This window comes from Balaenoptera borealis (assembly GCF_965194805.1).
Source record: "Balaenoptera borealis genome assembly, chromosome: 4".
NCBI classification, from domain to species: Eukaryota; Metazoa; Chordata; class Mammalia; order Artiodactyla; family Balaenopteridae; genus Balaenoptera; species Balaenoptera borealis.
Window position 1 is genome coordinate 47,714,450 of NC_138861.1, and position 23,479 is coordinate 47,737,928.

The 23,479-nt window shown below is 38.0% G+C and overlaps 1 protein-coding gene and 1 long non-coding RNA gene across 8 annotated transcripts in view; one reads left to right on the forward strand and one right to left on the reverse strand.

Moving 5' to 3' along the window:
• LOC309628314 overlaps positions 1 to 23,479 on the forward strand; it is an 882,984-nt gene that overhangs the window by 534,559 nt on the left and 324,946 nt on the right. The gene's annotated exons all lie outside the window — the stretch shown is intronic.
• The window catches only part of KLHL2 (kelch like family member 2), a 126,030-nt gene that overhangs the window by 41,527 nt on the left and 61,024 nt on the right, over positions 1 to 23,479 (reverse strand). For all 7 annotated transcript variants that reach the window (XR_014244304.1, XR_014244305.1, XM_082391141.1 and 4 more), the window contains one exon: positions 12,725 to 12,887. Coding sequence is in view for 5 of the 7 variants with exons in the window: in XM_082391141.1 (XP_082247267.1) it covers positions 12,725 to 12,887 (163 nt within the window). In the remaining 2 variants the exon portion in view is untranslated. The remainder of the gene's footprint in view (positions 1 to 12,724; positions 12,888 to 23,479) is intronic.

Genomic DNA, 23,479 nt, shown 5'->3' on the forward strand with positions numbered 1-23,479 from the left:
GATGCGGGTTCAATCCTTGGTCGGGGAACCAAGAACCCAAATGCCGCGGGGCAACTAAGCCCATGCACTGGAACTACTGAGCCAGCGGGCTCTAGAGCCCACGAGCCACAACTAGAGAGAAGGCTGCGTGCCGCAACAAGAACTAATGCAGCCAAATAAATAAATAAATAATAAATAAAAAAGAAAGAAAATGAACTCAATTTCATAGATATGGTCTGACCTAGGCAGAAAAGAATGAGATAATCACCTTACACCTTTCTAGACACAATTACATTACTGATTGCTATTGAATCCACTATCAACAAAAACCCTAACAACTTTGGATTTGGTTTGGCCAATACAAGCCTAATACTTGTCACAAAGCTGAGATAAGAAATTCTTCCTTTTTGCTAAATGAATTCTTATTCAGATTACTGTATCTCAGTAAGGTACAGTAAAAATTAGCAGCTACTGGCACATTGGTAATAAATATACACACTTTGAAATGTACTTACAAAGCATTACCTAAAATGTAATGCTACAGGACAGAACATCTCAGAGTCTAGTCTGTTTCCTGTACTCTTATCCAGGGTTAGTTCCCAGATCCACAACCTCCTCTTTATCTTCACTACCCTAGTTCTCACTGTTACCAACCTCAACTACTCTTTCCAGTCCTCTCACCCACATGTTGACAGATTATTCTGTTTATAGCACAGAGCATGCATTGTGGTATTAGTGATTTGCCTCTACTAGTTTACTCTGGCACTGAGTAAAGCCAACCAGTAATTATACTGGCATTTGATAATCAGTTCCTTCTCTCTCAACAAACCCCATAACTGCAACAGAGCATGATTCCCAGTCGTATGGACTATGCCGTGGATATGCAACATACATTGAACACATATTTGTAGGTATATAATGTACATAGGCATTCTTCCTTATATATAAGGAATCTCCTCACTCCGTAGAGCAGTTGAACTTTGCTGTTTGCTTCCCTCCTACAAATAAAAGTGTATCAAGAAATGAGAGACAGTCTCTAAGATCTGTCACACCAGGTCTAAAGGGCTCAGGTCCCTCATCCCAAATGAAGTCAACAATACAAATCCAAAGTTCTGCTTGTTCTGTTTGTACCCTGTGATAAGGTACAAAGTAGTCTTTATATTTGATTTCTACACAACAAGCACCTTTTTGATCAAAATTAAATGCTGCAAGGGGCTCCTATAATTCCTCTATACTACATCCAGTGCAGAATCTATCTGAGAAGTGAGGTTAAGGTGCATGGATACAACAACAGTATTTTAGACCCACAAACAGCTTACCCCTGAGAGACAAAGTGTTTGGGGGAAAATAAAGATATCTCTAGTCTTCATTTTCTTAATTAATAAAATGACAGTGTTAGACTAGATAACTGCTAAGGTTCCCAACTAGTGCTAATACTCCATGAGTCTTTCATTCTGAATACTATTAGTCTCTAAGGGGAAAAAAATACATATATGTATCTCCATCAGTTCCATTAACACAGACAATTTGGTGAAACCTGAAAAGAGCTAACTCACCTCAGCTAGAAAAACTGTCAACAAAGCAGAACAGAGAAATTGCATGTAGTTTGTTAGGACATAAATGAAGATCATAATAAGTTTAAGAATATAAAAATGATTAATTCTTTTAAGAAGTGTCATTTAAGTCAGCTTAAATTCAATCAAGAAGTGGTGTACGGGCTTCCCTGGTGGCGCAGTGGTTGACCTGCTAATGCAGGGGACACGGGTTCGAGCCCTGGTCTGGGAGGATCCCGCATGCCGCGGAGCAACTAGGCCTGTGAGCCACAACTGCTGAGCCTGCGCATCTGGAGCCTGTGCTCCCCAACAAGAGAGGCCACTGTGGTGAGGGGCCCACGCACCGCGATGAAGAGTGGCTCCCGCTTGCCGCAACTAGAGAAAGCCCTCGCACAGAAATGAAGACCCAACACAGCCAAAAATAAATAAATAAAAATAAATTTTAAAAAAAGAAGTGGTGTACATCAAATGCTTTCACAGTTCTGCAAAGGAAGAAATTTTCTGTATCAGTAAATTAACATTGCGACAGACCCTCGAATAAGCGGGCATCTGTTCTTTGGTATGCATATCACAAAGTCAAGGCTGGTGATACCATTATTAGAACCACTCTCTCAAGTTTCCTCCAAGAGGGCAGATTTCAAAATCATGAGCTTATTTTGACAGATGTTTACCCCAAGCAGTGATTCCTAGCCTAAATTACAGAAGGGTGGGCAAATGATTGAAGTAAATTGACTGCAGAAGAAAATGTTATGGGACCACCTCTCAGAGAGAATAAGGCATAATCTAGATATACCAAATTTGGGTGTGACTTGACTACTACTGGCCTATAAACTCCTTTGAAGCAGGGGTTAAATCGTATTGAGCCTGTCATCACCCACAGCAGTTTGGCACATAAAGAGGGTAGCTCTGAAAGGACTGACCACTGGGTCTAAGCTGTGCAGCCAAGAGATGACTGGGAGAACTGGGACCAGAGAACACATATTTATGAAGAAACACAAGAGCACGAGAAGGCAGGAATATGGTCAGTGCAAAGGTTGAAACCTTGGGAGTTCCAAATACCAACAAGGTTCAACATGCCCTAGAGTTGTGCTCTAAGGTGGCAAATGGGTTTATGGAAGGAAAACAGTAGTCTCAAGGAGGTAGGAAGAGGGAGGCTCAAGGGAGACAACAGTATAGATTTTGAAGTTGCTGATGGCAAGAGAAACAAAGTACAGAGGGAAAAGACAATACAGGTGTCAGACGAAGTATGACTGGAGGCCTGGAGTCCTAGAGAGAATGGGCTGCAGAGAGAATGCTGCAGACTGACAGCCAGAAAGTGCAGAACCGAGGACAGTGACAGTGACAGAACAACAGTCTGGAAGTCTACCCTCCTACCCACCTGGTGAGTAGGGGGGGAGTGCCCCTTAAAGAAGTTTGCCCCCAACATGCAGGTATGGGACAAAGCAAAGTTTCATTTAAGACAAAGGGAGAGGGTACACACAAGAAAACAGCTGGGCATATAAAAATGTTTGATCAGTGTCCAAGCATAGTGGGAAGGCTAAAGTAGGGCACTATGGGGTGCCTGGACAGGCCTAGGATATATAAACAGATAATAGGGTTAAGAGCAAGAAGAGAACAAGAAATAAACTGAAAGCATGTCAGTGACCTGAGGACTTCTTCACAGGTAGCCCTGTTACTGAGGAATGTCAGGTCCCTCAAAGTTTCAGCTAGAGCACTGGTTTGAATATGATACTAAAAATTTCCCAAAAGGTCAGTTAGAACCAATATTAAGCAGCTTCTCAAATTTTTAGTGTGGGGAGTGGTGAGATGTAGGAATGACTAAGAATCGGGAACTTACTGTTTCCCTTAAATTTGTTAGAAATTCTCACAATTCAACCACTGGTAACTTCTGTTTATCAACAAGAAAGTTTGAATAAAATTCATATTTCAAGTTAAAATCTAACTTCCAAAAGAATCTTTTGCTGGAACTATAAAAATGCACCTGAAGTCATAAGTTCAGTTTTTATCTCCTCTATATTTTCAGTTCAGCAAAAATGCTCAAAACAAAGGTCTTAATGATTTGGGAAATGAGTAAAACACGAACACCAATCAAAACACAAGTCCATAAACCAGCATTCTCCAAACAAGTCCATACTCTTGGCATAGGTGTGAAATTTTGCGTTTTTAGGTATAGAGCAAAAATAATTTCACACAGCTTTTCTGCTAAGAAAACAATCACTCAAGAGCATAAGAAAGGCTGATTACAGTCCAGAACAACAGGTCTCAACATGAAGGTCGTTTTGCCTGACTGGTCTGGTGGCCCTCGGTGGTCCATGGTTTGAGGCTGCTCACGACCCTGGAAAAGCAGAGTGGGCCAGGGGGTAAGGGCTGTGACTGAAGCAATGGGAGGGGGTCACCAGGATGGGCAGTGCAGACTCTCCCCGAGTGCTGAGACCTCCGACCTTCCCCACTAGGTTTCCCATATTTTTACTTTTTCTAAAGATGCTGATATATGAAAAATGAACACGAGTTCACAGAAGAGATTCCCATGGACCATTTTAATTTTCATTACACCTGTACAATTTAATTCAATTATAATGACTATGACACAGCTCATTTCCAATCTGCAAGAAAAAGGAATGAAGCAGATCTTCTGCCCAGAAGCCCTGGTGAGTTTTCAGAGGATAAGGAGTGCTCCAGTCTCTTAAGCACAGTCACACCTTGGATCAGGATGTACCCTGAGGTTATGCAACTTTCTTCCCTTTCCCCTCTCTCTCCCTCAGCCCCTCTTTCTCCTCCCTGCTTCTTTCCATGTATGTATGTACTTATGTATTTAATAACTCTTCTATTGCTCCTTATTTCTTCCTTTCCTTCTTTCTTGCCTGTATGCCACACAGCCCACTTATAAGCACACTGCCTAGGACGGGGGAAAAAAGTTAAGATATTAACTTCTTCTGTGGATGGGGGAAAAAAGTTAAGATATTAACTTCTTCTATTGTCACTGTTCCGGGAATACCTTCAGTCTCCTAGATTTATTTATATGCTCAAATTTGAACTTGAAAGTAATTTAGGAGTTTGGGTAGGCCTTCTGGACACATAAAATGTTTGAATTGTAAAAATAAAGGAGGGAAGGACTGAAAAACAATAATTTATTATGGCAGAAAAAGAGAACTCTAGGTATCTTCCTGTGTTGACTCCCTACCTCCCCACCTCCTGTTTGCTTAAGATATAAACAACAATCAGATATTTTCACTATGAAGAACAACTATTTTACTTTAGTATTATACTGGATTATTTATTTTAGAAAGTTTGTTGCAACTAGTTATCAATACCCCAAAGTTATGGAAATAGCTTGATTATATGAAGTTGGTCACTGCAATTTTATTTCTTTAAAATTATAAGGATGAAACATGTATATGAAATAATATTACTGAATTGCTTCAAAATAATATTGGAGAGGGTGCTTTCAAGATGGCAGAGGAGTAAGATGTGGACATCACCTTGCTCCCCACAAATACATCAAAACTACATCTACATGTGGAACAACTCCAACAGAACACCTACTGAACGCTGCCAGAAGGCCACAGACTGGCCAAACGGGTCTTGGTACTCTGGCCCGGTGTCAGGCCTGAGCCTCTCAGGTGGGAGAGCCGAGTTCAAGACATTGGTCCGCCAGAGACCCCCCGGCCCCATATAATATCAAACGACGAAAGCTCTCCCAGAGATCTCCATCTCAACGCTAAGACCCAGCTCCATTCAACGACCACCAAGTTACAGTGCTGGACACCCTATGCCAAACAACTAGCAAGACAGGAACACAACCACACCCATTAGCAGAGAGGCTGCCTAAAATCGTAAGGTCACAAACACCCCAAAACACACCATTGCACGCAGCCCTGCCCACCAGAAAGACAAGATCCAAACTCATCCACCAGAACACAGGCACCAGTCCCCTCCACCAGGAAGCCTACACAACCCACTGAAACAACCTTACCCACTGGGGGCAGACACCAAAAACGACAGGAACTACGACCCTGCAGCCAGCGAAAAGGAGACCCCAAACACAGTAAGTTAAGCAAGATGAGAAGACAGAGAAATACACAGCAGATGAAGGAGCAAGGTAAAAACCTACCAGACCAAATAATGAAGAGGAAATATGCAGTCTACCTGGAAAAGAATTCAGAGTAATGATAGTAAAGATGATCCAAAATCTTGCAAATAGAATGGAAAAATATAAGAAACGTTTAACAAGGACCTAGAAGAACTAAAGAGCTAACAAACAATGATGAACAACACAATACATGAAATTAAAAATCCTCTAGAAGGCATCAATAGCAGAATAACTGAGGCAGAGGAAGGCATAAGTGACCTGGAAGATAAAATAGTGGAAATAACTACTGCAGAGCAGAATAAAGAAAAAAGAATGAAAAGAATTGAGGACAATCTCAGAGACCTCTGGGACAACATTAAACGCACCAACATTCGAATTATAGGGGTCCCAGAAGAAGAAGAGAAAAAAAAAAGGGACTGAGAAAATATTTGAAGAGATTATAGTTGAAAACTTCCCTAATATGGGAAAGGAAATAGTCAATCAAGTCCAGGAAGCACAGAGAGTCCCATACAGAATAAATCCAAGGAGAAACATGCCAAGACACATAGTAATCAAACTGACAAAAATTAAAGACAAAGAAAAAATATTAAAAGCAGCAAGGGAAAAGCAACAATTAACATACAAGGGAATCCGCATAAGGTTAACAGCTGATCTTTCAGCAGAAACTCTGCAAGCCAGAAGGGAGTGGCAGGACATATTTAAAGTGATGAAAGGGAAAAACCTACAACCAACATTACTCTACCCAGCAAGGATCTCATTCAGATTTGATAGAGAAATTAAAACCTTTACACATAAGCAAAAGTTAAGAGAACTCAGCACCACCAAACGAGCTCTACAACAGATGCTAAAGGAACTTCTCTAAGTGGGAAACACAAGAGAAGAAAAGGACCTACAAACACGAACCCAAAACAATTAAGAAAATAGTCATAGGAGCATACATATCAAAAATTACCTTAAACATGAATGGATTAAATGCTCCAACCAAAAGACATAGGCTTGCTGAATGGATACAAAAACAAGACCCATATATATGCTGTCTACAAGAGACCCACTTCAGACCTAGGGACACATACAGACTGAAAGTAAGGGGATAGAAAAAGATATTCCATGCAAATGGAAATCAAAAGAAAGCTGGAGTAGCAATTCTCTTATCAGACAAAATAGACTTTAAAATAAAGACTATTACAAGAGACAAAGAAGGACACTACATAATGATCAAGGGATCAATCCAAGAAGAAGATATAACAATTGTAAAAATTTATGCACCCCCCCCATAGGATAACCTCAATATATAAGGTAAATGCTAACAGCCATAAAAGGGGAAATTGACACTTACACAACAATAGTAGTGGACTTTAACACCCCACTTTCACCAATGGACAGATCATCCAAAATGAAAAAAAATAAGGAAACATAAGCTTTAAATGACACATTAAACAAGATGGACTTAAATGATATTTATAGGACATTCCATCCAAAAACAGCAGATTACACTTTCTTCTCAAGTGCTCATGGAACATTCTCCATGATAGATCATATCTTGGGTCACAAATCAAGCCTTGGTAAATTTAATATAACTGAAATCGTATCAAGTATCTTTTCCAACCACAATGCTCTGAGACTAGATATCAATTACAGGAAAAAATCTGTAAAAAAACAAACACATGGAGGCTAAACAATACACTACTAAATAACCAAGAGGTCACTGAAGAAATCAAAGAGGAAATCAAAAATACCTAGAAACAAATGACAATGAAACAAAAAACCTATGGGATACAGCAAAAGCACTTCTAAGAGGGAAGTTTATAGCAATACAATCCTACCTCAAGAAACAAGAAAAATCTCAAATAAATAATCTAACCTTACACCTAAAGGAACTAGAGAAAGAAGAACAAACAAAACCCAAAGTTAGCAGAAGGAAAGAAATCATAAAGATCAGAGCAGAAATAAATGAAATAGAAACAAAGAAAACAATAGCAAAGATCAATAAAACTAAAAGCTGGTTCTTTGAGAACATAAACAAAATTGATAAACCTTTAGCCAGACTCATCAAGAAAAAAAGGGAGAAGACTCAAATCAATAGAATGAGAAATGAAAAAGGAGAAGTAACAACTGACACTACAGAAATACAAAGGACCATGAGAGATTACTACAAGCAACTATATGCCAATAAATTGGACAACCAGGAAGAAATGGACATTCTTAAAAAGCACAACCTTCCGAGACTGAACTAGGAAGAAATAGAAAATATAAACAGAACAATCACAAGCAATGAAATTGAAACTGTCATTAAAAATCTTCCAACAAACAAAAGTCCAGGACCAGATGGCTTCACAGGTGAATTCTATCAAACACTTAGAGAAGAGCTAACACCCATCCTTCTCAAACTCTTCCAAAATATAGCAGAGGGAGAAAAACTCCCAAACTCATTCTAGGGGCCACCATCACCCTGATATGAAAACCAGACAAAGATGCCACAAAAAAAGAAAACTACAGGTCTATATCACTGATGAACATAGATGCAAAAATCCTCAACAAAATACTAGCAAGCAGAGTCCAACAGCACATTAAAAGGATCATATACCATCATCAAGTGGGGTTTATCCCAGGAACGCAAGGTTTCTTCAGTATACGCAAATCAATCAATGTGATACACCATATTAACAAACTGAAGGAGAAAAACCATATGATCATGTCAAAAGATGCAGAAAAAGCTTTCAACAAATTTCAACACCCATTTACGATAAAAACCCTGCAGAAAGTAGGCATAGAGGGAACCTACCTCAACATAATAAAGGCCATATATGACAAACCCACAGCCAACATCGTTCTCAATGGTGAAAAATTGAAACCATTTCCACTAAGATCAGGAACAAGACAAGGTTGCCCACTCTCACCATTAATATTCAACATGGTTTTGGAAGTTTCAGCCACAGCACTCAGAGAAGAAAAAGAAATAAAAGGAATCCAAATTGGAAAAGAAGAAGTAAAATTGTCAGTTTGCAGATGACATGATACTATACATAGAGAATCCTAAAGAAGCTACCAGAAAACTACTAGAGCTAATCAATGAATTTGGTAGAGTAGCAAGATATAAAATTAATGCACAGAAATCACTTGCATTCCTATACACTAATGATGAAAAATCTAAAAGAGAAATTAAGGAAACACTCCCATTTACCACTGGAACAAAAAGAATAAAATACCTAGGAATAAACCTACCTAAGGAGACAAAAGACCTGTATGCAGAAAACTATAAGACACTGATGAAAGGAATTAAAGATGATATAAACAGATGGAGAGATACACCATGTTCTTGGATTGGAAGAATCAACATTGTGAAAATGACTATACTACCCAAAGCAATCTACAGATTCAATGCAATCCTTATCGAACTACCAAAGACAGTTTTCACAGAACTAGAACAAAAAATTTTACAATTTGTATGGAAACACAAAAGACCCTGAATAGCCGAAGCCATCTTGAGAAAGAAAAATGGAGCTGGAGGAATCAGGCTCCCAGACTTCAGACTATACTACAAAGCTACAGTAATCAAGACAATATGGTACTGGCACAAAAACAGAAATATAGATCAATGGAACAGGATAGAAAGCCCAGAGATAAACCCATGCACATATGGTCACCTTATCTTTGATAAAGGAGGCAAGAATATACAATGGAGAAAAGATAGCCTCTTCAATAAGTGGTGTTGGGAAAACTGGAGAGCTACGTGTAAAAGAATGAAATTAGAACACTCCCTAACACCATACACAAAAATAAATTCAAAATGGATTAAAGACCTAAATGTAAGGCCAGACACTATAAAACTCTTAGAGGAAAACATAGGCAGAACACTCCATGACATAAATCACAGCAAGATCCTTTTTGATCCACCTCCTAAAGAAATGGAAATAAAACCAAAAATAAACAAATGGGAACTAATGAAACTTCAAAGCTTTTGCACAGCAAAGGAAACCATAAACAAGATGAAAAAAGAACCCTCAGAATGGGAGGAAATATTTGCAAACGAAGTGACTGACAAAGGATTAATCTCCAAAATATACAAGCAGCTCATACAGCTCAATATCAAAACAACAAACAACCCAATCAAAAAATGGGCAGAAGACCTAAATAGACATTTCCTCAAAGAAGATATACATATTGCCAACAAACACATGAAAGGATGCTCAACATCACTAATCATTAGATAAATGCAAATCAAAACTACAGTGAGGTATTACTTCACACCAGTCAGAATGGCCATCATCAAAAAACCTACAAACAATAAATGCTGGAGAGGGTGTGGAGAAAAGGGAACCCTCCTGCCCTGTTGGTGGGAATGTAAATTGATACAGCCATTATGGAGAATGGTATGGAGATTTCTCAAAGAAATAAAAATAGAACTACCATACGACCCAGCAATCCCACTACTGGGCATATACCCTGAGAAAACCATAATTCAAAAAGAGGCATGTACCACAATGTTCACTGCAGCTCTATTTACAACAGCCAGGACATGGAAACAACCTAAGTGTCCATCGACAGATGAATGGATAAAGAAGATGTGGCACATATATACAATGGAATATTACTCAGCTATAAAAAGAAATGAAATTGAGTTATTTGTAGTGAGGTGGATGGACCTAGAGACTGTCATACAGAGGAAGTAAGTCAGAAAGAGAAAAACAAATACCGTATGCTAACCCATATATATGGAATCTAAAAAAAAAAAAAAAAGGTTCTGAAGAACCTAGGGCAAGGACAGGAATAAAGACACAGACAAAGAGAATGGACTTGAGGACATAGGAATGGGGAAGGGTAAGCTGGGATGAAGTGAGAGAGTGGCATGGACATATATACACTATCAAATGTAAAATAGATAGCTAGTGGGAAGCAGCCGCCTAGCACAGGGAGATCAGCTCGGTTCTTTGTGTCCACCTAGAGGGGTAGGATAGGGAGGGTGTGAGGGAGACGCAAGAGGGAGGAGATATGGGGGATTTATGTATATGTATAGCTGATTCACTTTGTTATAAGGCAGAAACTAACACATCATTGGAAAGCAATTATACTCCAGTAAAGATGTTTAAAATAATAATAATAATATTGCACAAGAGGATACAAAAATTCATGAAGCTGTAGATGTACGATTTGCATACTTTTTTATATGTTCATTAGACTTTATTAAAAAGTCTACATATAAAAAATAATAACAGAGGAGGAAAAGTTAAGAAGGGTGTAGTTAAAACAAGATTATCCATGAATTGGCAACTCATGGTGAGGTGGGTGGTGAGTACTATTCTATTTTTGTATGTGTTGCAACTTTTCATAATAAAAGATGCTATAAAATGTTACTTTAGAAACTTGAGCAACTTTAAGATTCAGATGCATGGTATAAAAGCAGTATATCTTTTAAATAAGACTTTGATTTAAGGTTTAGTGCATTAAAAATGAAAAATCAAATTTTCTTTGCAATTTTGTTGAAACTGACAATTTTTTCACAAAAAATTCTTGTCATAATTATGAAGGAAGACTCTGTAAACTACGATGTATAGGTGTTGTAATTCTGGTGGAAAATTGTTCACATTCTGTCATACACTACAATGAATTTATGATTGTAAATAAGAGAAAGAAATAATAAAATCTAAGTGTCTCCTAAAAACACAGTCAATGAGTTGGTTCTGATATGAGTGAAACTAACAGTTCTAGTGTATCATGGGAACTATGTATGGACATGTTTTGCATTAATTCTATTTTATTCATTCCCTCTCTATCTCTTAAGATTCAGTAATATTTATCAAGTACCGTGAGACAACCAGCAGCCCGAGAAAGATATATTAAATGCAAATTACATATTATATGCATTCCCCAACTTACAGAAGGGTTATGTTCTAAAAGTTTATCTGTAAATAAGCATTTTGGAACTCGTATCACATTTTCCCACTGAAACAATTTTATAAAAGGTAGTTAGGTCAATCAGGCCACCCCACAGAAATCTATAAAGTTCAAACTCACTGGACCTATTATATTTTACTGCAGCACTGTGGGCTTTTTTTTTTTTTTTTTCCAACTAACCACCTTGTACGACTATTTCTTTGATAAATGCAATAGGCATTCTAGGAATACTTCTCCTGTCAGAGGCTCTGTGTATACATACACACACACCCCTTACCTGGGTCTATGTGCCAAAATGTTCCTTAGTTATCAGAGTATGCAGAGTGGAGCAGAGTTTAGACGAGGGGCTCTTGCATTTGAAGGCTGCAGGAAGTTGGGGTTCTAGAGCTTACTAAGGGGCAGTAGTCTTGGGAGGTTCTATGGTAACTGTTCCTACTGGGTGTCACAGATATAGGGCAGAGATGGGGGATTATAACTTCCACCAGGTTTATCTTCTAGAAAATCATTTTTTAAAAAATTAGACACTTCCTAATAATCACTTTTAATATGAATTTTTTAAATGTTTATAAACTCAGAGCAAAATAAATTATAGGTTACTTTTGTGTACTTTAGCTACATCCTAAGCTATAACAATAATCTCTTCTCCCAGACTGGACAGACACAGGCCTCCCTCCACCCACCACAGGGAGAGGATGCCAGCAGGAGGTCCTGGAAACGAGTGTTTAATCTAAGGAGAGGGCTGCCTCTATTTGGGATCAACTTTTCTACCCCACTCAAAGGCAACTAGATTTCTTTGCTTTGAATATTTTTATGCCACAGAATGTTTTCTTGGATACAAGAAAAAGGTGTAAAAAGCCACAGAGATAAAATGACTTAATTTCATATGTAAACACTTTCTTATATGCTTATTAATTTGATAATTTGAAATAAAAATACATAGGGATTCAATATTAACATAAAACTACCTATTCTATTATTTAGGCCTAATACCACATACAGTTTCTTCTTTTTTCTTTTAAATTCAGAACTCCATGAACATGCTTCAATTATGCAGTGCTACCATACCATTATAAGATTGTAAATGCATTTTTATAAAGTCCAGGTCCAGAAATATGACACAACTTTCCAGATTCACTATAGAATCATATCAGAAATCAAGAGTTCCAGATTCTTCCCTGTCTCAAACTCAGCTGAGGTTTATTCCACTTGCCTGCATAGGTGTTGGCCTTGTTCAGGAGGTCCGTGCATGCGTGCATATCAGCGAAAGCCCGGATTCCTAAGCAGTTGACAGGGTGAAGCTGAGATTCCAAAAATTCACAGCAAGTCTTCTTCACATCCTGTAACTGTAACAGACCAGCTGCTGGGAGAAGTACCTATAACACACAAGTAAGCATGGTTAGGCAACTGGCTAGAAAAAGTTTCACTGTTCACTGTGTCTATAGAGGGCTTAGGGGTCCAGCCACAGCTCAAGATCTGCATCCAGACCCCAGCATCCCATACAAGAGTCATGTAACAATTATTTGCAAAAAGGGTGATGCCTCCTTCCATTCCCCATAATTTCTATGGAATCTTTCAAAGATCTCTTCTTGGTCACAAGAATATAAGAGATATCAGATCATATTAGATTAATGATTCTTTTCATAAGCAGAAACAAAATGTTCCTTTGAATTTTAAAAACATAAATTATTAGGCTGTTAGGGGGTGCTATGGTTCAGTGAAAATGGTTTTCTTCCCTTAGTTCAAGTAGTCATGAGCTTCAGTGATTTGTGGGGAAGGGGTGAGCACAGAGTAATATATGCCACAACAAAGCCTCATTCTGTTTTTCCACTGTCTGAGTAACACCACAAACTACTTTCCTTAGGGGGACAGAACAATTTAAAACTCAACAGTCTAACTACAATCAAACAGTTTCTCTTAAATGTAATATATGTGCTAAAAAAACCCATAAAGAGTAATTGCCTAATAATAACTTTTTAATTTGTATTTTTATTTCAATAACTCTAAGAGATTTTGTATTAATTAGGTTATTCTTTGGGATTTAACCAGTATCTTTACTAGAAATACTACATCCAACAGTACAACTGCTTTTCAAATAGGTCAATAATGGAAACATTCTTCCTTGTAAGTGAATTAGTATGATGCTATGTAAAGGATCATATTTGAAAATCAAATTGGAAAACTTCATAAAAAATTTCAAAAAAAAGTGAATTAGTATATGATGCTATGTAAAGGACCATATTTGAAAATCAAATTGGAAAACTTCTTAAAAAAACTTCATAAAACTTCATAAAAAAGAAGTTTCAAGTCCTTCTATAAAAGCCAAAGGGAAAAAAAAAAACTATCAGAATAGTCAATTTAAGAAAAGGTCACATTGGCATATTAGCGTAAAAAATAAATAAGATCTAAGTTCCTTCAGGAACTGACTTTCATATATGCCAAGCTGCAGCCCAAAGAGAAAAAGAGAAAAGAGATAGTAGTTTTGAATATCCTTTACAATTTTCCTAAATGTATGTAGTAAGTCCCAAATGCGGAAGAGAAAGAGTACATTCGTATCTTTCTGTAACACAAACTGCTCTATTTTCTTAAAGGAACCACAGCAGCTTTAACTCTCAGATCTAAAGGCTGTGGGCCCGCATGTACACAATCAAATGGTTATGAAGCAAGGACTAAGAGGACAACTCTTTGTGTTTTACTCCAACTCCACCAACTAATATTAGTTTTCTCTGAAAACAAGGAAACAGTATCTGGTGATAATGTCTTTTCCTTCTAAATTTAAGAAAAATAAAGTGTAAATAATTCTGTTTATAGCCGAATCTTTTGTATAATATATATAGTGTGTTTCATTATGTTATGGGAATGAATCTCCATGGAAGGCTTTAGTTGCTGACAATTTTCAAGTTGGAGTTTTTCTACACTGGTATAATTGTGCTCTGAAGTAACATAAAGTACATTCCAAGATGCTTAACTGTGCAGCCATTTAATTCAGCAAATACATATAGCTAAGTGGTCTTCAGCGTAAGATTCAATCTCTGTGAAATTTGCACAAATATCAATAGTAATGATCACCCACCTAATCAGCATTTTCCCAGAGACGACAAAGTATAATACAGTAGTACTCAAATTCCTTTGTAATACAGAAAGACAGGGATCCTTGAGGGGGAAAGCAGCCAAGCAGAAGCAGGTTCACTCACGCATTGTTGGTGGGTGTGTACACTGGTTCAACCTCCATGAAGAGCAATTTGTCTACTTAATCAAAATTACAAATGCACATATCCTCCAACCCAGCAATTTAACCTACAGATACACTAACATATGCACAAAAGCTCACACACACAAGACATTCATTAGAGCATTATTGTGGGTAATAGCAGAAGTTAGAAAAAAGCCTAAATGTCCACCGTAAGGAGACTGGTTAAACACTGGTGATCATCCATTCGATGGAACACTGCAACCACTCAAAAGAATGAGGAAACTATATGAATGGGAAAATTTCCAAGATATATTCTTAAGGGAAAAAAATCAGCAATTGGTTCATACTATGCTGACATACACATACACACCCATATTTATATACACATCCATCTAAAAAAGCAGCTATAGCAGACTTTAAAAAATTTATTTTGCTTCCTTGACTTCACCTTCATCACTACCAAGTCTAGATCTACCCTATCAGGAGACTGAAACTCATAAAGCTGTAGAATCCCAGATCTGGAAAGGATATGGCAAGTCATGTAGGCCAGAGATATAAAAGTTATTTTAATTGTAGGCCACATGGCTAGAGATTCACATATAATTTTTTATTGATGGCAATGATGCGTCAAGTGGTTCCATGCCTGCCAAACATATATTAAGTACACCTTAAATGTTAGTAACGTGTAAAATGTATTTATTTATATTTTCCTTTTATCAGTAAATCCTTCAAAAATGCCTCAGTTTTATGATGTAATTTTATTAGGATTAAACCTCAACAGCTCATAATTATTAAATAATTATATACAGCTTCAAAAACAATTAATAATTGGCCCAGGCTTACTAACATGATGAAAACAGGAAAGCAGCTGGGACCACACCAAATGCCCAGATTACTCTATGTATCAGACAACCAGCTAAAAAACCAACCAAACAAAACATGCTCAAATTACAGATGAACCATATCCCACAATCAGAACCAAACAGCTGGTGGCCTATGAGCCAGATGCCTTGGGACCAAATCAAATCAAACCTCCCGATTTGTCTGATGAAGAAACCAAATCCTAGAGAGGCCAAAAGATCTGACCAAGTTGCACAGAGCTAGTGATATAAAATGCACCAACTCTTTGGTCTATTGTTCTTTCCACTACCTTGAGCCCCATCTGTAGATGCAGAATGGAAGTGCTTGTCTAATTTCTAAATCTGCAATGTTGCTCTTTTCAGAAGAGTAATGAAGACGAAAATCACTTCAACCGAATTCATGCAGTTGCTTCCGTTTACTGACTAATTACTGTGTCGGGCACTGTCTTAAGCACTTGACAGGCAACAACACCTCATTACCCCCATTAGACACAACGAATACAGAGGCTGGGAGAAGCTGGTAACTTGCCCAAGGTCACACACCTGGATGGGATAGCTTGAATCTGCTAGGAGAGCGGTATTAACCAAAGTGGGTATAATGCTTTTAGATAGCACAGACGAACATTCTCATGTTAATAGTTGGGAATACATCTTTAAAGTTACTATCTATTTATTTCAATAAAATAAATTCTTAAGTAAATTTATGCAAAAACTGAGTCATTAAGTATTTAATAGTATGAGCACTACAGAATATAGCAAATCATGAAGGTGGCACACAAATTACTGATTTGGGAGATCAGATTTAGTATCCTAATCTTTCAATATCTGATATCATTCTGGCTTCTGTGGTTTTTACGTATCGCTGAAAAGGAAGATGTGCTTTTTAATCTGGGGCGATCATAATCCCATGGTTTATTTTCTACAAAGTGGATTAACTGTACAGTTAGTAACAAATGTGGGAAACACCTATATTGTGAAGAGGTGGTTTCTTAATGTGCTATTCAGGTCACAAAAATATCTTGGGCATTATAATTAAGAGATCTGAAGAATAAATTTACGTCTCTAAAACTAATTTTCCTGAGCTCTCTAAAGAAGCAGTTGAATAGTGCTGCTTCATATATGAAATGGAAGTATATATATATATATATATATATATATATTTTTTTTTTTTTTTTTTAAAGGATAGCTTTATTACTTTGCCAGGCAAAGGGGGACACAGCAGGCTCCTGCCTCAAAAAACTATGTGTCCCAACAAAGGAGGATTTGATAAGGCATTTTATAACAATACTTCCCAAGGGAGGGGCTGCTGACAAGATTACGGTGTATGCAGGGTCTCAGGTCCTTGGTCTCCTAATCTTTTTTTTTTAAATTTTTTAATTTAATTTAATTTAATTTTTTTATACAGCAGGTTCTTATTAGTCATCAATTTTATACACATCAGTGTACACATGTCAATGCCAATCGCCCATTTCATCACACCACCACCAACATCCCCCCCGCGGCTTTCCCCACTTGGTGTCCATACGTTTGTTCTCTAAATCTGTGTCTCAATTTCTGCCCTGCAAACTGGTTCATCTGTACCATTTTTCTAGGTTCAACATATATGCGTTAATACACGATATTTGTTTTTCCCTTTCTGACTTACTGCACTCTGTATGACAGTCTCTAGATCCATCCACGTCTCTACAAATGAACCAATTTCATTCCTCTTTATGGCTGAGTAATATTCCATCGTATATACGTACCACTTCTTCTTTAACCATTCATCTGTCGATGGGCATTTAGGTTGCTTCCATAACCTGGCTATTGTAAATAGTGCTGCAATGAACATTAGGCTGCATGTGTCTTTTTGAATTATGGTTTTCTCTGGGTATATGCCCAATAGTGGGATTGCTGGATCATATGGTAATTCTATTTTTAGTTTCTTGAGGAAACTGCATACTGTTCTCTGTAGTGGCTGTATCAATTTACATTCCCACCAACAGTGCAAGAGGGTTCCCTTTTCTCCACACCCTCTCCAGCATTTGTTGTTTGTAGATTTTCTGATGATGCCCATTCTAACTGGTGTGAGGTGATACCTCATTGTAGTTTTGATTTGCATTTCTCTAATAATTAGTGATGTTGAGCAGCTTTTCATGTGCTTCTTGGCCATCTGTATGTCTTCTTTGGAGAAATGTCTATTTAGGTTTTCTGCCCGTTTTTGGATTGGGTTGTTTGTTTTTTTAATATTGAGCTGCATGAGCTGTTTATATATTTTGGAGATTAAAACTTTGTCCATTGATTCGTTTCCAAATATTTTCTCCCATTCTGAGGGTTGTCTTTTTGTCTAGTTTATGGTTTCCTTTGCTGTGCAAAAGCTTTGAAGTTTCATTAGGTCCCATTTGTTTATTTTTGTTTTTATTTCCATTACTTTAGGAGATGGATCAAAAAAGATCTTGCTGTGCTTTACGTCAAAGAGTGTTCTTCCTATGTTTTCCTCTAAGAGTTTTATAGTGTCTGGTCTTCCATTTAGGTCTCTAATCCATTTTGACTTTATTTTTGTGTATGGTGTTAGGGAGTGTTCTAATTTCATTCTTTTACATGTAGCTGTCCAGTTTTCCCAGCACCACTTATTGAAGACACTGTCTTTTCTCCATTGTATATCCTTGCCTCCTTTGTCATAGATGAGTTGACCATAGGTGAGTGGGTTTATCTCTGGGATTTCTATCCTGTTCCATTGATCTATATCTCTGTTTTTGTGCCAGTACCATATTGTCTTGATTACTGTAGCTTTGTAGTATAGTCTGAAGTCAGGGAGTCTGATTCCTCCAGCTCTGTTTTTTTCCCTCAAGACTGCTTTGGCTATTTGGGGTCTTTTGTGTCTCCATACAAATTTTAAGATTTTTTGTTCTAGTTCCTTTAAAAATGCGATTGGTAATTTGATAGGGATCACATTGAATCTGTAGATTGCTTTGAGTAGTATAGTCATTTTCACATTGATTCTTCCAATCCAAGAACATGGTATATCTCTCCATCTGTTGGTATCATCTTTAATTTCTTTCATCAGTGTCTTATAGTTTTCTGCACACAGGTCTTTTGTCTCCTTAGGCAGGTTTATTCCTAGGTATATTATTCTTTTTGTTGCAGTGGTAAATGGGAGTGTTTCCTTAATTTCTCTTCCAGATTTTTCATCATTGGTGTATAGGAATGCAAGAGATTTCTGTGCATTAATTTTGTATCCTGCAACTTTACCAAATTCATTGATTAGCTCTAGTAGTTATCTGGTGGCATCTTTAGGATTCTCCATGTATAGTACCATGTGGTCTGCAAACAGTGACAGTTTCACTTCTTCTTTTCCAATTTATATTCCTTTTAATTCTTTATCTTCTCTGACTGCCGCGGCTAGGACTTCCAAAACTATGTTGAATAATAGTGGTGAGAGTGGACATCCTTGTCTTGTTCTTGATCTTAGAGGAAATGCTTTCAGTTTTTCACCATTGAGAATGATGTTTGCTGTGGGTCTGTCATATATGACCTTTATTATGTTGAGGTAGGCTCCCTCTATGCCCAATTTCTGGAGAGTTTTTATAATAGGTGTTGACTTTTGTCAAAAGCTTTTTCTGCATCTATGAAGATGATCATATAGTTTTTATTCTTCAATTTCTTAATATGGTATATCACATTGATTGATTTGCATACACTGAAGAATCCTTGCATCCCTGGGATAAATCCCACTTGATCATGGTGTATGATCCTTTAATGAGTTGTTGGATTCTGTTTGCTAGTATTTTGTTGAGGATTTTTGCATCTATATTCATCAGTGATATTGGTCTGTAATTTTATTTTCTTGTAGTATCTTTGTCTGGTTTTGGTATCAGGGTGATGGTGGCCTCATAGAATGACTTTGGGAGTGTTCCTTCCTCTGCAATTTTCTGGAAGAGTTTGAGAAGGATGGGTGTTAGCTCTTCTCTAAATGTTTGATAGAATTCACCTGTGAAGCCATCTGGTCCTGGACTTTTGTTTGTTGGAAGATTTTTCATCATAGTTTCGATTTCATTACCTGTGATTGGGCTGTTTATATTTTCTATTTCTTCCTGGTTCAGTCTTGGAAGATTATACCTTTCTAAGAATTTGTCCATTTCTTCCAGGTTGTCCATTTTATTGGCATAGATTTGCTTGTAGTAGTCTCTTAGGATGCTTTGTATTTCTGTGGTGTCTGTTGTAACTTCTCCTTTTTCATTTCTAATTTGATTGATTTGAGTCCTCTCCCTCTTTTTCTTGATGAGCCTGGCTAATGGTTTATCAATTTTGCTTATCTTCTCAAAGAACCAGCTTTTAGTTTTATTGATCTTTGCTATTGTTTTCTTTGTTTCTATTTCATTTATTTCTGCTCTGATCTTTATGATTTCTTTCCTTCTGCTAACTTTGGGTTTTGTTTGTTCTTCTTTCTCTAGTTCCTTTAGGTGTAAGGTTAGATTTTTTGTTTGAGATTTTTCTTGTTTCTTGAGGTAGGTTTGTATAGCTATAAACTTCCCTCTTAGAACTGCTTTTGCTGCATCCCATAGGTTTTGGACATTCGTGTTTTCACTGTCATTTGTCCCTAGGTATTTTCTGATTTCCTCTTTGATTTCTTCAGTGATCTCTTGGTTATTTAGTAACGAACTGTTTGGCCTCCATGTGTTTGTGTTTTTTACGTTTTTTCCCCTGTAATTCACTTTTAATCTCATAGCGTTGTGGTCAGAAAAGATGATTGATATGATTTCAATTTTCTTAAATTTACTGAGGCTTGATTTGTGACCCAAGATGTAATCTATCCTGGAGGATGTTCCATGCACACTTGAGAAGAAATTGTAATCTGCTGGTTTTGGATGGAATGTCCTATAAATATCAATTAAATCTATCTGGTCTATTGTGTCATTTAAAGCTTCTGTTTCCTTATTTATTTTCATTTTGGATGATCTGTCCATTGGTGTAAGTGAGGTGTTAAAGTCCCCCACTATTATTGTGTTACTGTCGATTTCCTCTTTTATAGCTGTTAGCAGTTGCCTTATGTATTGAGGTGCTCCTATGTTGGGTGCATATAGATTTATAATTGTTGTATCTTCTTCTTGGATTGATCCCTTGATCATTATGTAGTGTCCTTCCTTGTCTCTTGTAACATTCTTTATTTTAAAGTCGATTTTATCTGATATGAGTATTGCTACTCCAGCTTTCTTTTGATTTCCATTTGCATGGAATATCTTTTTCCACCCTCTCACTTTCAGTCTGTATGTGCCCCTAGGTCTGAAGTGGGTCTCTTGTAGATAGCATATATATGGGTCTTGTTTTTGTATCCATTCAGCAAGCCTGTGTCTTTTGGTTGAAGCATTTAATCCATTCACGTTTAAGGTAATTTTTGATATGTATGCTCCTATGACTATTTTCTTAATTGTTTTAGGTTCGTGTTTTTAGGTCCTTTTCTTCTCTTGTGTTTCCCACTTAGAGAAGTTCCTAGCATCTGTTGTAGAGCTGGTTTGGTGGTGCTGAATTCTCTTAGCTTTTGCTTGTCTGTAAACCTTTTGGTTTCTCCATCGAATCTGAATGAGATCCTTGCTGGGTAGAGTAATCTTGGTTGTAGGTTCTTCCCTTTCATCACTTTAAGTATATCTTGCCACTCCCTTCTGGCTTGTAGAGTTTCTGCTGAGAAATCAGCTGTTAACCTTATGGGAGTTCCCTTGTATGTTACTTGTTGTTTTTCCCTTGCTGCTTTCAATAATTTTTCTTTGTCTTTAATTTTTGCCAATTTGATTACTATGTGTCTCGGTGTGTTTCTCCTTGGGTTTATCCTGTATGGGACTCACTGAGCTTCCTGGACTTAGGTGGCTATTTCCTTTCCCATGTTAGGGAAGTTTTCGACTATAATCTCTTCAAATATTTTATCTGGTCCTTTCTCTCTCTCTTCTTCTTCTGGGACCCTTATAATGCGAATGTTGGTGCGTTTAATGTTGTCTGAGCGGTCTCTTAGGCTGTCTTCATTTCTTTTCATTCTTTATTCTGTTCCGCAGCAGTGAATTCCACCATTCTGTCTTCCAGGTCACTTATCCGTTCTTCTGCCTCAGTTATTCTGCTATTGATTCCTTCTAGTGTAGTTTTCATTTCAGTTGTTGTATTGTTCATCTCTGTTTGTTTGTTCTTTAATTCTTCTAGGTCTTTGTTAAACATTTCTTTCATCTTCTCGATCTTTGCCTCCATTCTTTTTCCGAGGTCCTGCATCATCTTCACTATCATTATTCTGAATTTTTTTTTCTGGAAGGTTGCCTATCTCCACTTCATTTAGTTTTTTTTCTAGGGTTTTAACTTGTTCCTTCATCTGGTACATAGCCCTTTGCCTTTTCATCTTGTCTATCTTTCTGTGAATCTGGTTTTTGTTCCACAGGCTGCAGGATTGTAGTTCTTCTTGCTTCTGCTGTCTGCCCTCTGGTGGATGAGGCTATCTAAGAGGCTTGTGCAAGTTTCCTGATGGGAGGGACTGGTGGTGGGTAGAGCTGACTGCTGCTCTGGTGGGCAGAGCTCAGTAAACTTTAATCCGCTTGACTGCTGATGGGTGCGGCTGGGTTCCCTCCTTGTTGGTTGTTTGGCCTGAGGCAACCCAACACTGGAGCCTACCTGGGCTCTTTGGTGGGGCTAATGGCAGACTCCGGGAGGGCGCATGCCAAGGAGTACTTCCCAGAAGTTCTGCTGACAGTGTCCTTGTCCTCACGGTGAGCCACAGTCAACCCCCGCCTCTGCAGGAGAGCCTCCAACACTAGCAGGTAGGTCTGGTTCAGTCTCCCCTGGGGTCATTGCTCCTTCCCCTGGGTCCTGATGCGCACACTACTTTGTGTGTGCCCTCCAAGAGTGGAGTCTCTGTTTCCCCCAGTCCTGTCGAAGTCCTGCAATCAAATCCCACTAGCATTCAAAGTCTGATTCTCTAGGAATTCTTCCTCCCGTTGCCGGACCCCCAGGTTGGGAAGCCTGACGTGGGGCTCAGAACCTTCACTCCAGTGGGTGGACTTCTGTGGTATAAGTGTTCTCCAGTCTGTGAGTCACCCACCCAACAGTTATGGGATTTGATTTTACTGTGACTGCGCCACTCCTACCGTCTTATTGTGGCTTCTCCTTTGTCTTTGGATGTGGGGTATCTTTTTTGGTGAGTTCCAGTGTTTTCCTGTCGGTGATTGTCCAGCAGCTAGTTGTGATTCTGGTGTTCTCACAAGAGGGAGTGAGAGCACGTCCTTCTACTCCGCCATCTTGGTTCAGGTCGAAATGGAAGCATATTGATACAATAAACCTTCATAGCCACAAAGCACTGTGATCTAATGGAAAATTTCCATTTGTTTCCTTTTCAATATGCTTCACTAGTATTAACTCTGAGATTGATTTTAAAAATCCTAAGGCACTCTAAGATCCTGAAGTGTATTCCAAAATGTCAAAGAAAAAGCAATTATATTGGCAATATAGTCTGAATGTTAATGATATATTCTAGGAATCTAAAAGTGATTAATTCCCATACAGTGTATATATTGAGAGAGGACGACATTCCAAAAGCTAAAACATCTCTCTTGGGTATGCCAAGCCCTAAGAAAAAATGTAAAGTAGGCAGTTTGTCTTGGGGCTGGCCCTCACCACTCCTTCCTACAGACTCCTCCTACGTTTCACCCTGAATTCTATTCCATCAACCCTGATGCTCTCCACTCAGACCCTGGTGCTCTCACCAGGGTCTCAGTTCCTGCAGGTCACTACTAACAGCATTGCTCCATTTCATTTGCTTTGTAACATTCAGCAATGTCAGAATCAATCTTTACGTATCTGTTCCCACATTGACTCTCTCTATCCCTGCAAAAGAACATATACTCTGAGACAGTAGTCACATCTGTTCTACCCTCTGTTGTATCCTCAGGTAGCAGCAGAATATATA